Genomic DNA, 14,456 nt, shown 5'->3' with positions numbered 1-14,456 from the left:
CATAAAAATCAATAAATAATAATACTTTATTTAGTGTAAAATTATTAAATTTAAATTATCAAAATCTAACTTTTAAAATCCTTTAATTTTTTGAATATATCTTCCTATATTTAGTTCATTTTGTTAAATTGACATTATTTTTGAAAGACAAGACGTCACCTCTTTTTCCCAAATGTCATTTTGTCAAAAATTAAATCTTTTGAAAGCTAAAATAGTAGTTTTTATCATTTTAGTTAACATATAGTTAGCAATTCTATTTGCAGTCTCATATACTCATTATTTTAGAGGAAAGAGATAGAGAGCATATTTGGTTAGTTGATTTTCTTATTTTTCTCCTGTGTTAGCTACATCTTGGCTATAAAATAGTTCACCATATAGTTTAAGTGACCATAATTTTTTAGCTAATGATTCTATTTTCACTTTTCATATTTTACAAATTTAATGAGTTTTTCTTTGTATTAATTATACGTTGATCGAACACAAATCTGTTAGATATGTGACATATATAATTCATATAGTTGTTCTATATACTTAGTCCATGATGAACTTTTTCTTGCACTACTATTTTAGAACAAATTTGCAATTCGATTAAGCTTTTATAGAGGAGCGTAATATGCCTTGTCTTACGTACTCAATTTGATCAAAGTATAAGAAGCCTATAATTAGTTAATTAATTAGTTAAAGAAAACGTTAAAGGAAACATTTTTAATAGAAAAGGTAGGAAGTTGACTAATATTAATTTAAATAAAAAATAAAAAGTATAAAACAAAAAATGTTAATCATCTAACATTTTAATTAAAACCGAAAATTTTCTCAACACACTCCTTCGGTATGTTATGGTTAAAGATATAATTATTTATATATTTTTTACTATCAATTTAAATAAAAAAATAATTTAATTATATTATATTAAAATTTTTATGATTGAAAAATTTAGAGTTTCATCTTTGTTAATCTAAAAAAAAAGAATTTTATCATAATGTTAATAAAAAGATCAACTATGCAAAAATTCATGTAAATCTAAAAAAATTTCTTACATAAAAAAATATTAAAAATATAATTATTTATACTTTTTTTTTTTTCAAGTTAAGTTTCTAAAAGAGGTAGTTTTGTGATAATTATTAGTACTTGTTCCAATATATATAACCAATCAGGAATATGATAGGATCATATAATAATAATATCTATCAATGAAGTCTAAGGCCCCATGCCCATTGGTCAAAATTGTTTCTTATTAATATAGTTGATATGAGTCCCGCTAAAGAGTTTATGGGGTATTTGTATAATGTGTACAATGCGCTACTTATTTAGCCCAATATGAGTTAAAAATAAAAATTATTCATAAAATAATAAATTTAAAACCTCTTATTCAGTTAGTTCACATCAAATTTCAAATTTTAAATTCTCTAATTTTAAATTTTAAATTTTAAAAAAATCCAGTTAGTTATTTCAAAAAAATAACCATCTGAAATCCTCCAATACTTTCTTCTTTTTCAACCGGTGGTCATCCCACCTTCATCAATAATCATCTCATTTTACCGTCGGTACTTGGCTTGCCATACGCCACTCACCTTTAATAAAAATAACCATCCACTTAAGGATAAAAATAATCATCCGCATACCTAATGAATTGAACATCTAACATATTTTAATTATATATAACTAAACTCAATCCAATCAAAATAATCATCTACATAAAAATAAAATAACCATCCGCATACCTACTAAAATGACCATCATAAATTGACCATTAAAATAGAACAACAAGATGAATAAACAGAAGAAACTATTATTGTGGCGAAACATAATTTTGAAAGACTAGGCATGACAAAAGGGACACTGTTGTGAAGCATAGGACTCAAATCATGAAAGAAGCTAACCATGTTTAAATCCGAAGAAGAAGAGCATGATGGTATCATCGGTGAGAAGAGGCTTGAAGGAATGGGAGAAAGCGAAGCCGATTCGAAAGAGAGGCACGAAAACAGCGGCAGCAACATTAGGCTTAGCGTCGGAGGGCGAGGCGCATCGGGCTGACCAGCGGAGGTGAGGACGGTGTCAGTGGGAGGATGCGGCGGCCTCGGTATGGCCGGCGAAAAATTCAGTGACGCGAGGTGAGAACCGGAGAAGATGACGGTGAGTTTTGAACGTACATAGTGTGAATGGATTTAAATACTAATCTTAATTTTCAAATTTTAAAATTTGAAATTAAATAATTAATTAACGATCTAATTTTAATTTTAATTTTATATTTTTTTAATTTATTGTACACAATTGAGGAGTGGATCCTCTCCTGTAAAAAAAACGGAATGATGTCCAGTTTAATCTAACCATTTATTACTTTCTCTCTTATTTAATTTTGGTCTCACTTAAATAATTAAAGATAAAAGATCACACTTTATTTTCTTAAGTATTTTTTTCACCGCATAAAATCTATTTTCCAATTAATATTGGTTCCAATACTTTCTAAGTTGATATACGATCATCAAACCGAAAGAATTTTCCACAAATATCGATCACAAAGTCATTGCCTTGTAGAATCCAAGGTAGAACAAGTTTGAAGATTGACACATTCTAATAACCATCCATTCCCGTTCTAGAAGAAATTAATGTTGCGCGCAGAGCACTTGGATTTACAAGAAAATAGTTTAAAAAAAAATCTTCATTTCAGATAAATTATTCATTGTAAAACTATTTTTAATAAACATATTTTTATTATATTTTGCTATTAATTTCTTCTTACTTATTCTCTCTCTTTAACTAAATAAAGTTACTAATAAAAAAAAAATGTTCTCTAGCTTTTTTAAATAAACACTAACTTATGAAACCAACTTTTATGAAAGTGTACACTTATTTGAGACTGGAACTAACATGAACGAACATTTTTTATTTTTTCATAATAAACAAGACCTACACAATAACCAAATGTCTACGCTTTATTCTTTTATCATGGACCAAAAGAATAATATAATAACCAGGCTTACACTTTTATTTGATATGTCAATTTATCAAAAAGATAAAATACGATTTATTTCGGTGCTCCATATATAAACATAAAACAATTTCTCCCAACAAAAAGAAAAAAAAGAACAACTTAAATTAATTTTCTACCACCACAAAGTTTTTTTTTTTTCCTGGACTGGCGCCACCACAAGTCCACAACGGTAAGCTTCACTTTGCCCGATCACGCATCAGCATTTAAGGGCCAAACAACGTCTGGTTCCTTGGTTTCACTCTAAGTCCAATAACAAGCAAAGTTTCAGCATGGACCAGTAATAATTAATGAAATTTTTTGGTAAAGATAATTAATGAAAATGAATGGCCCCCCAACATGGAATAAATGCTTTTAATTTTTCTCTTCATTGTTGTCAAATGTGATTTTTATCATATATTATTATAAAAAATTATGTACGTAAAAAAGGAATTTATCTATCTTGTGATCTAAAAGTACATGGTAAAATTACAAATTGAAAAAAAAAATTTTTTGTCGAAAATATAAAAAATTTGATTTTTCAATGTATTTATTTTGTATTTATTAAAAAAATTAAAACCTTCTACTAATAATAAATTTATCATGTATTCTTAGAAAATATGTTAGCTAAATGCTAAAAAAAGTTATCCACCAAATTTATGACGATTATAGTTATTGGAGAAAAAAAAAAGAGAGTAGAAAGAAGAGGAGAAAAAGAAGTATAGCAATTCTATTATTGTAAACTATTGTTATTATCCTTAACTGATACATACAGTTAAGGTCCAGTTTGGATAAACAGTTTAATTAATTTTTTTTAAATAGCTTAAACAATAAATGACTATATTAAAAGTAGCTTATAAATAAGTTATTTTGTATTTGGATTTTTAATTTTAAAAGTGCTTATTTTATAGAAATGTGATTAAAAATAGTAGTATTATGAGAGAAGTAATTTTTTTAACTTCTCTATAAACTCATAAATAGTTTCTTAGAAAGTTGCAATTTGATTTTGAAAATTGCATTAGACATTAATATTACTACTTTTCATAAGGCAAAAATTAAAAAAAAATTACTTTTAAAACTTTCCAAACAGACCTGAATATTATTTATAGTAATATAGATAGTTAAACCTATCAGCTCTTCCATCAAGTTGACTTACTAACTCCTTACATACATGTATACATAACTAACTCTATATCCTTTAATACCCTCCCCTCTCACAATCCTAAGAAGATTTTAGTGCCAACCTGAGTTTGTTTTTGAATTTGTCAAAGAGTAAGTTTGACAATGATTTTCTGAGGATGTTCATGATTTGTTTAGTCACCAAATTTTTTATGACACGATTATGTACAAATTAAAAATTGAATTCAAAATATTTTGTGCGCTCATAAATAATAGAATTATAGGCTAAGAATACAACATACATATTATCACAAAACATAGTGGGTGGAGTGTGATAAGACTAATGAAGTTCATATAGAAGTGTTTAAATCCATATGAACTTAGAGAATACTGCAGACAGTGTGCGAAATTATGTTTTTGTTGAGTTTCTATTGACAGTGGGTTGTTTGCTACACTTCCATGAAACTAAATTTGGACCAAAATAGACGCAATAACCTAAACGTATCAATGATCATCCAAATCAACATTCCAGTCCAAATCTAAAAGAGTAGGGAGGCGAAGATCATTAGTCTTATGAATTTGTAATGCGAGTTCTGACATACCTACCAAGTAACGGAGTACCCACTTGACTACCAACCAATGTACTTATCCTAGATTGGACATGAATTGACTGATTTTATTCGTCCAAATGAAATGTCAAGATGTGTTATAGTAGCATATTGGAGACCTCAAATGATGGATCAAAATAGAATTGGATCATTGAAGGAAACACTTCTAACAATTGTTAGTTTTGAAGAGTTCGGCATAGGTATAAATAGAGAAATTGAAAGCTTAGCATAGGTATAGATAGAGGAATTGAATCTTACCTACCAGCTTTAACCAAAAAGTTATTTAATGTATTTTGTTTGATTAAGAGAAATAAGTGTATCTAAGTGCCTAACAGTCTTAATTCCAATAAAGAAATTAAGATCCACAAGATCTTTTAATAAAGAGAGAGGAGTGTAATTGTTACACTTTGAATTTCAGTTTCATTATCACCAGTGACCAACATATTGCGTCTTACCCGGCATCTCAAACTTTTACTCGGAATAAGTGGACAACGCCACTATATCTTATCCAAAATCTTCAATTATATCCAGAGCAAATGGACAATACCACTGCATCTTATTCGGAATCTAAAATTATACCCAGAGCAAGTAGACAATACTATTGCATCTTACTCAAAATATCAAATTATACCTAGAGCAAGTGGAAAATATCACTACATCTTACCCGGTCACATATATCTCAATCAGATTCAATTCATTTTCAAGTTCACCCTCCTCGTTACTGCAATTTATTCATAGTCAATAACATCATTAATTATCATTACCTCTTATTATCATAATCACCCTCAACATACCTCAATCATAATCAGTTATCATCATCTCAATTCTTCATCAGTCTTTATTATTCCTCTTATTAGATTCAATACATCTCTCTTCAATATAAACTAACTCCCTCAATAGCTTTGCTCTTATTCTGAAACCTAAAAACTAGCTATCGGACCTTAAACAAGGGGTTACGGAAGTTTACAAGCTTGTCGAGAAGGTCAAACAGTTAAAAACAGAGTTTTAGTGTAAAACAGAAAATCGTGCATACACATGGTGCTGTGCATACGCACGCACCAGACGAGCTTCCCTTCGTGTGTGTACGCATCATAGTATATGTACACACAACTTACAAAATTCCAACGGTGTGCGTACGCGTACCCCCTCGTGCGTACGCATGAGTCTCACCAAATCTCTAGTCTAGGCGTGCACACGATAGTGTGCATAGGCACACATACCAGAAATTCTGGTTTTCTCTGAGAAATTGTGTTTTTAAACCAAAACTTCAAATGCGCATAACTTTTTCATTAAAAATTATTTTTCGTTCGTTCTTCGAACGTCATAAACCACTCGGACCCAATTTTTATTTAAGAAAAGTTTTATCAAATTTAAGGGTCTGAGGGCCAATTTACAATGCGTCAAAATTGGTTAAAAATTGTATTTTGTTACTAAAACCCAAAACCTCAAGTTTTTTTTCCCCAAATTTCTAATCCAAACCAACCAAATCAGCCATACCATCTCAAGCATTCTCAAAATTCACCAAACACTAATCCACTACCCATCAATTACTTAGTCACTCAAAATACTAATACTTCATCATCAATTCAACATCATTTTCATCACATATATACATATATACAATAATTACATCAATTCCAACCACTTCATTATCAAACCTAACATATAATTTATATTCAACACCAACCCCACTACCATCATCTCAACATATAATTTATCAACACTACTTACTAATTTCCAACAAGAATTCACATCAAACTCAACATTTATTCACTATATCCACTAAACATGCACCATTCACATAATTTAACTTATCCTACGGTCAACTAACCTAAATTTTCACGTAATATTATATATTAACTACGAGAAACCAAAACCATACCTTGGTCGATTCCTCCCTAAACTCGGAACACCCCGAAATTCTCTCTTCCACAAGCTCCAAGCCTCCAAATGTCAATTTCGTAAACTCAACCACCAGAATTTCATTCCAAACCACCAATTGAACTCCAATTCAACATGAAACTCAATCTAATTCATACAATATCACTATAATCAACATAGGATTCACTAATTCAAGAATTCACAAAGGTTTAAGAATTTCTTACCATACCCACGATTGTTTTGGACGAAACCCAGTGATTACCCGCTACTAAAGTCTACCTAAACTATCAAAATTATTCAATTCCTCAATACCAAAACCTCAAAATTTTGAATCTGGAGAGAAGAAGGCTAAGTGAGAAATATCAAATTTTTTACCACTTTGTTATGATAGATTTAAAGAGAATTCCGAAACGAATTTGTGGTTGCTGACGACTCGTCAATTGGAGTTGCGAATTAAAAGATATAAGGATTTGAAGGTGAGAATGGAATGAGAGCTAGGGTTCTATGGCTTCTCCTTCCTCTTCAGCGTGCGTAATAAATAATTTTAATAATTAATTTTAACGTACATTTAATATCATTCTACAGTTTTTTTTCTCTTCCTCGCACAAACTGACAAACATAACCATAAGTCCATAACTTATGAAGTACGGAAATTTTACTGAATTACTGTATTTGTGTATTAGACACATTTCGAATATGACATTCACTGACATTCATTTGACACGCGTGTCTGCTATATCTAATCGTATCTTAATAAAAAATAAATTTTTTTTTTACATTTGTATACACCTAAATACCATTACGTGTTAGCGTGTCCAGTCTTATTCTTAACATATATTTTTAAAATAAATTTAGATATAGTATATATTATTATTTATTAAAATAAAAAATATTTTAAATAATTTATATAATTAAAATAAGACATTAAAAATAATAAAAAATTTAATTTATATTTTAATATCAATAAAATATCAAAATATTATTACGATTTTTTAAAAAATACTTTATATTTTATATATATGTGTGTCTCCGTGTCATGTAAGATTTTAAAATTCACGTGTCGTCGTATCACATGTCGTGTCGTGTCAGTGTCCGTGCATCATAAAACAATAACCTCTTGATTTTTCCTTCCCTCGTGGTCGGAAATGAATCCTGTCAATTTTTTTAACAAGAAGGAGTAAAGTGTGATTTCTACCATTAATTTATAAGTTGGATCAAAAATAAATATAAGAGAGAAAACAATAAAAGATTAGAAATCACACTTTACACCCTCAATATTTTTTAATAATTGTCTTGAATTTCTTTCCACTTTATATTGCTATATATATAATTTTTTTTTGCTTCTTCTTCTTGTTTTTTTATTATTATTTTTGAGAGTTCGTGAAGTTTATTCAAAGGCCTGTGAGTCTCTGACACCCTGTGTGAGGATTGTCGGTTCAGTATCCAATATCTACTACTTTAGTACTTTGATCTTGCTTAGCGGGAAAATCTATTACTGCAAAATAAATAATAAAAGAAAGAAAATCCCTTCAGTCTTCTTGTAGTGAAGTTATTCAGCTGAGTGAATCACTGAACTATGCTAGCACAATATTTTGGAGGCTAATTACGAAGGAGGAAAAACTGTGCCAACCATGAAGTTCATGAAACTAGGTTCTCGTCCTGATACTTTCTACACTTCAGAAGCAGTTAGGTACAAAGCATCAAAATTTCTTGCTTCTTTCTTTCTCTCTCTCTTCGGAATATCATGTCTCTAACTGTAGTTCCTTATTATTTTTGTTCTCAGGTCAGTTTCCTCTGAAGTTTCCAGTGACCTCATAATTCAAGTTAAAGGAAGTAGATATCTTCTTCACAAGGTATACATATACTTCGTTCATAAATCTAAAAATATGATATGACTTTTTTTTTCCAATTCGAAGTTGAAATATTTTTTGTTGAGGGTGTTACAGTTTCCATTACTGTCCAAATGTTTGCGGCTTCAAAAGCTATGCTCAGAGTCCGTTGATTCTTCATCTCAGCACCAAATAGTTCAGCTAGCCGATTTCCCCGGCGGCGTTGAAGCATTTGAGCTATGTGCAAAGTTCTGCTATGGAATCACCATAACTCTAAGCCCTTACAACATTGTAGCCACAAGGTGCGCCTCCGAGTATCTTCAGATGACAGAGGAAGTTGAGAAAGGTAACTTGATCCACAAGCTTGACATCTTCTTCAACTCCTGCATCCTCCGCGGATGGAAGGACTCCATCGTGGCGCTTCAGACCACAAAGGCTCTGTCATTGTGGTCCGAAGATTTGGGAATTACTCGAAGATGCATCGAGGCGATAGCCTCCAAGGTGTTGAGCCATCCTGAAAAAGTGAGTATCTCGAATAGTCATTCCAAAAGGATTGTGAAGGAAGATGATTTTTCTTGCGCTTCTAGTAAGGGATGGTGGGCTGAGGATTTAGCTGAATTGAGCATAGACCTTTACTGGAGGACGATGATAGCGATTAAATCCGGCGGCGGTGAAAAGATTCCGTCGAATCTCATCGGTGATGCATTGAAAGTCTATGCATCAAGATGGTTGCCAAATGTCACCAAGAGTTTTCATTATGTAAAGAAACAGACTATGGTTTCAGACTCTGATTCCGGCTCTAGCTCTGACTCATCAAGCGAATTAACCTCGAAGCACAGGCTCCTTTTGGAGGCAATAGTGAGCTTGATTCCGGCGGAGAAAGGAGCGGTTTCTTGTAGCTTTGTTTCGAAGCTATTGAAGGCTTCGAATATTCTGAACGCTTCGTCTTCCTCCAAGATTGAATTAGCGAAAAGAGTAGCACTTCAGTTGGAAGAAGCAACGTCGAATGATCTATTAATACCTTCACTGTCCTACACAAATGACACACTCTATGATGTTGATTTGGTGATTACAATATTGGAGCAGTTTATGTCACAAGGGCAGAGTCCTTCGACTAGTCCTCCGAGGTCCCGGCTCTCCTTCGAACGGAGGCGGTCGCGTTCTGCCGAGAACATTAACTGCGAGTTTCAAGAGAGTAGGAGGTCTTCTTCAGCATCTCACAGCTCAAAACTTAAGGTTGCAAAGCTTGTTGATAGGTACCTTCAGGAAGTTTCAAAGGATGTGAATGTTCCTTTATCAAAATTCATTTCCCTTGCTGAAATGATTCCAGATTTTGCAAGAACTGACCATGATGATCTCTACAGAGCTATTGACATTTATCTCAAGGTAAATATTGGAATTATTTTTCTTCCTTTTTACAAATTACTGCATTTTAATTTCTACTATGGTTCTAAAGTAATACAGAAATTGGTAAATAAAATAAAATACACAGCGGCTAACTGTTTGAGATTTCCTTTCAAATTTTATGATGTGGGACAGAATTAGTGGATAACCAATTATCTTGACCTTAAAATCTTGTCTTATTCAGCATTTATTGGCTGTTAGGTGTAATCTGACCCACCAAAAATTCAGCCTGAATAATAATGTGTACACGTTCTTCTGACTCTGATGTACACATTCAGGTATTTCTGGCTTCATTTGGCTAAAAAACATGAACAAAAAATTTGCACCTCAGATTTACATCATGTTGCTACAATGCCAGTAATATGTCCAATCGATAGACAGAAGCTAAAGGGGATGAATGTTGTTTTAGTACATAACATGATTGATTTGATTTGTGACACTTCCTCAATTCCCATTTTCCATGGAAAGAATTTTTACCATTAGTGAATCAATTTCTAAATGGTATAATTCTACCGATTTTACCTCCAAGCTATTTAACGCTAAAAAAACAATTAAACATGACTATAGTATTTAAAAGAATGGCTTTAACGCTAAGGAACTAATATTATGACAATCAATTTCAATTAATACTGTAGCAAGCTCTCAAATAAGTTCGGTATGAAATTCGCTAAAGATGAGTTTTTATTGAATTTGGATTTTTGAAGTTTCTTTCAATTAAGTTTTTGATATTCTTACAGCCTTAATGTTGGCAGTAACATTAATGCTGTAATATTGGCTCCCATAACTTTCTATTCCCGTAAGAGAAAGTTATGGAAATAAAAAATAGCTAGAATTTGTTTTATTTAATTCTCGTTCATTATCACAATAATTAATAAATATTAAATAAAATAAGTTATGATTATTTTTGACTAATTTTTTTTTGTTATTAAACATTTTCGTTCTATTCAAAATATACTTGAAGCACAAATTCTTTTGAACGTTGTTTTAATTTTACTTATAATAACAACGTCTTAATATGTTCAAGTGAATTTGCATACGAAATATATTTTTCGAGTAACATGTGCTTGATTAGGTTTTTCGGGACTTCAAACTTTAGGAATTTCAATTACGCGAAGTTATCAACCTTTTTCATATTTCTGGTTTTGGATAACGCCTTATTTACATTACTATGATCTGATGAAACATGCAGGCTCATCCAGAACTCAACAAGAGCGAACGGAAGAGGATATGTCGAATCCTCGACTGCAAGAAACTATCCATGGAAGCGTGCATGCATGCAGCACAGAATGAACTACTCCCTCTAAGGGTTGTTGTCCAAGTTCTCTTCTTTGAGCAAGCCAGAGCAGCTGCAGCCGGCGGCTGCAGTGCCAAAGTCACCTCGGTCGACTTGCCGGGCAACATCAAGGCCTTACTAGCAGCACATGGAATTGACCCTTCAAATTCAAAGCATGCAGCACCAACCTTAAGCTCTACCACAAGCATTCACGGTGGTGAGGATAATTGGTGTGTTTCTGGCTTCAAGTCACCAAAATCAAAGTCTTCAACAACTCTGAGGATGAAGCTAGCTGAGGATTATGAAGATGACTTGGATGAAAATGACTTGGCCAATGATGATGAAATTGGGAGAAACTCTAGATTTAAGGCCATTTGTGCTCTTCCTACTCAACCAAAAAGAATGCTTAGTAAGTTCTGGTCTACCAATAAAACAGCTACCTGAAAATAAAAAGGGACACCAATTATGTGCAGCTGAATTGATAACTATCTTATGATATAAAATACAAAGACGCTGAGATGGAAAATAATTAGCAAAAAACTGTGGCCTAAAATCAGTATGTTTCTATACCTATTTTTTTCTTTTTTCTAAACATATTTGTATCTCTTAATATTCCTGTCTTTTTATCTTAGGATAGTTCATGATGAAGTCTATTAGTTTTTGGTTTGTAATGGTAATTTAGGTCTTAGAGGGTAACATATATTCTGCTTTGTTATTTCTGCAAAAGCCCTTGTAACTTCTAGGAGAATTCAAGCATCTAAAAAAATGTGCATTGTTGATGTAACCATGTAATAATATTGATAACAATAACAAAAAGATTTTTCTCAATTAGGAGGGGGGGAATCTCTTTGGGGCAAAACTTTAATCCCATGTCAAAAATATGGAACAGGAATCTTAGGTGTAATTGACAATTCGTGGGGCCAAAGATTCTGTTTTTGTCTTCAAATCTGCAACACTTCTCTCCTGTCATATGCTGTAGACCCTGTAGTATTAGCACTTTGGTCCCTGACATTATTCAATTTATTTTTCTAATTTTTTTCTATTTATTTGGTATTTTCACGTGTCTGAGATATTCCAATACTGTAGTATCTGATTTATATTCGTCATATCTATTTGTATCCCCCACATAATCTCGTCCTTATCGAATTTATATCCAATTATGGACAAGATTTGAAGCATTGTTGCACATAATTAACGTCAACTTGTATTAATTGTTCCGATCTTAGTTTGGCAAAGAATTGTCTTGGATACAGACAACAGGAGATAAGAACAATGCGATACGTTTTAGGTCCACTAAACATTCATTTTACTTTGTCAATGAGTAATAACTCAAATGACATAAATTCTCCATACTTAACTAAGAGATTGTGTCGTCGCTGCTCTTCTCGCTAACCCGTTGAGGAGAATCGCAGTTCTCTTGTTGCTCGGACGCTTCACCATTGCCGCTGTGTCATTACCATGCAGTCGTGTCTTTTTCCCATTTTTCATACATCGTTGCTCTGTCCATTTTGAAGCCCACTAAGTAATGTCACATCGTCATCGAGCCAAAGGTCGCCGTTGCTCCAACGCTGCACTTTTGTCCTTGCTTCGACGTCGCTACGTCGTGTCTTCTCCACTTCTTTAGGGTTTTAATTTTTTTGGTTCACCCAAATTTTATGATCCAAATAAATATCTACATCTTTGTGAAAAGAATCATGTGTATACATAGTAAAATGAATATTTTGCAGAATATGTACGCATGTAGAATCAAGCAAATCAAATAAAATACTAATAGTATACCTAAATAAATATTTATTTTAGAATAAAAAAAAATTATCTGTATATGTATATATAGTAAAATGAATATTCGACTTAGTTAATAAAAAATAAATAATGAGACAACAATTGCGAGAACACTGAAATCGCGATACGGTGACATAAAATTGTGAGAAAGCAAATGCAGTAAAATTAAAAAGTATTTAAAATTATGATTAAACTTAATTAATTCAAATTTTGATTTTTGAAATTAAAATTAACTTTTTTTTCTTGAATTTATTGTTTATATTGTTAAAAAAAAAAAACGATATTACGGTATACTTTTTCTGTATATATTGAACCAATCAAATTGGCGTTATTGATATCAAATTAAAGATGTTATGCAAAAAATAAATAAATAATCAACCTAAAAAAGTTGGTCAAATAAATAAGAGTAAAGAATAAGATCTGCCATTGATATGATATGATGTGTTTTTCTGCTAAGTATCATTATCAAACTGACACCTTAATTAATTAAAACTATTGTGATCTGCATGACTCATCGTCAGCGTGCTTATTATTTGGTGTTGAATTTTTTTAAAATTTATCTTTTACAATAAATTTTAAATATCTAAATTTTATTAATTTTTATATTTTTAAATTAAATACTAAATATTTAACTTTTTTTTTTTACAATTAGACACTAAATTTTCAGATATCATAACAGACGCCTTCAAAGAAACACTTTGTATGTAGTAAGTTGTAACTAACAAATCCCGGAAGCACCAAAAGAGCAAAATGGGATGCTCAATTTAAAGAAAATCTCCTGGTAATTATTTTGGGACAGGTATCATATATGTGCTACTCTTGTATATACACGGAGAGAAGTATAACTAAGCTCTGCTTTTTTTAAATCATTATTCAAATGACTTAAACTTTCAACTGACAAACAAATAAACTACTCTTGTATAAAGTAGAGAGGTATTTATTGGCAACCAATTTTTAATTAATCAATTTTTATTATAAAATTATTTTTTAAAGTTTTTTTTTTTGAGGTTCAGAATTTAAAAATAGGATCTAGGATATAGAATAATTTACAGGAACATGAGATATTGACAACAGATGACTAGCAAGCAGTAATGGTCAATGGCGACAGTCGAAGAAATGAAATAGTGTTGAGAGAGGAAAAAGATGAAGAGTTAAGAAGGGATCGGATATGATGAATATAAAGATAAAAAAATTAATTTAAAAAAATTGACTTATATTTAGTTGAAAAATAATTAGTTTTTTTTGGTTGTACGAAAAATAATATTATATTGTATTTTAACTAATTAATAGGATTGTTAAAATAGAATAAAATTAGGTTCATTTTAATAAGTAAATTTTTGTCTCTAAAATTATATCTATTTAAATTTTGGATTGAATCAGTTGAATTAGATTAACTCGAGAAAATGACAAATTAAAAAGGTGGCCGTTTAATTTTTTTTCGTATTTTTAAAAAAAATAAAAACATTTTTTTTTGCCAATGTTTCTCATGACCTGTCTCAAAAAGTCAAAAACCTGACCCATAAGCATAAATTCAATTTGTTTAAGGTTCCATAAGTAAACTTTTTTTTTGTCTATTTTATTTAAAAAAAAAA

At 31.1% G+C, this 14,456-nt stretch overlaps 1 protein-coding gene across 3 annotated transcripts; it reads left to right on the top strand.

The window, feature by feature from the left end:
* LOC107642260 (BTB/POZ domain-containing protein At1g67900-like) lies at nucleotides 7,925–11,941 on the top strand. Of its 3 annotated transcripts, none has more exons than XM_016345551.2 (4): nucleotides 7,925–8,226; nucleotides 8,365–8,429; nucleotides 8,523–9,791; nucleotides 10,999–11,941. In XM_016345551.2, the coding sequence occupies exons 1-4, from the start codon at nucleotides 8,208–8,210 to the stop codon at nucleotides 11,524–11,526; spliced, it is 1,881 nt and encodes a 626-aa protein (XP_016201037.1). In that variant the 5' UTR covers nucleotides 7,925–8,207; the 3' UTR covers nucleotides 11,527–11,941. The 3 variants fall into 3 exon arrangements, with proteins under 3 accessions (XP_016201037.1, XP_016201038.1, XP_016201036.1); XM_016345552.2 differs by having other exon boundaries at nucleotides 8,360–8,429; XM_016345550.2 differs by having other exon boundaries at nucleotides 7,925–8,266; nucleotides 8,360–8,429.

Source organism: Arachis ipaensis, chromosome B05, assembly GCF_000816755.2.
Source record: "Arachis ipaensis cultivar K30076 chromosome B05, Araip1.1, whole genome shotgun sequence".
NCBI classification, from domain to species: Eukaryota; Viridiplantae; Streptophyta; class Magnoliopsida; order Fabales; family Fabaceae; genus Arachis; species Arachis ipaensis.
This window is presented reverse-complemented; position numbering and strand designations above follow the sequence as displayed.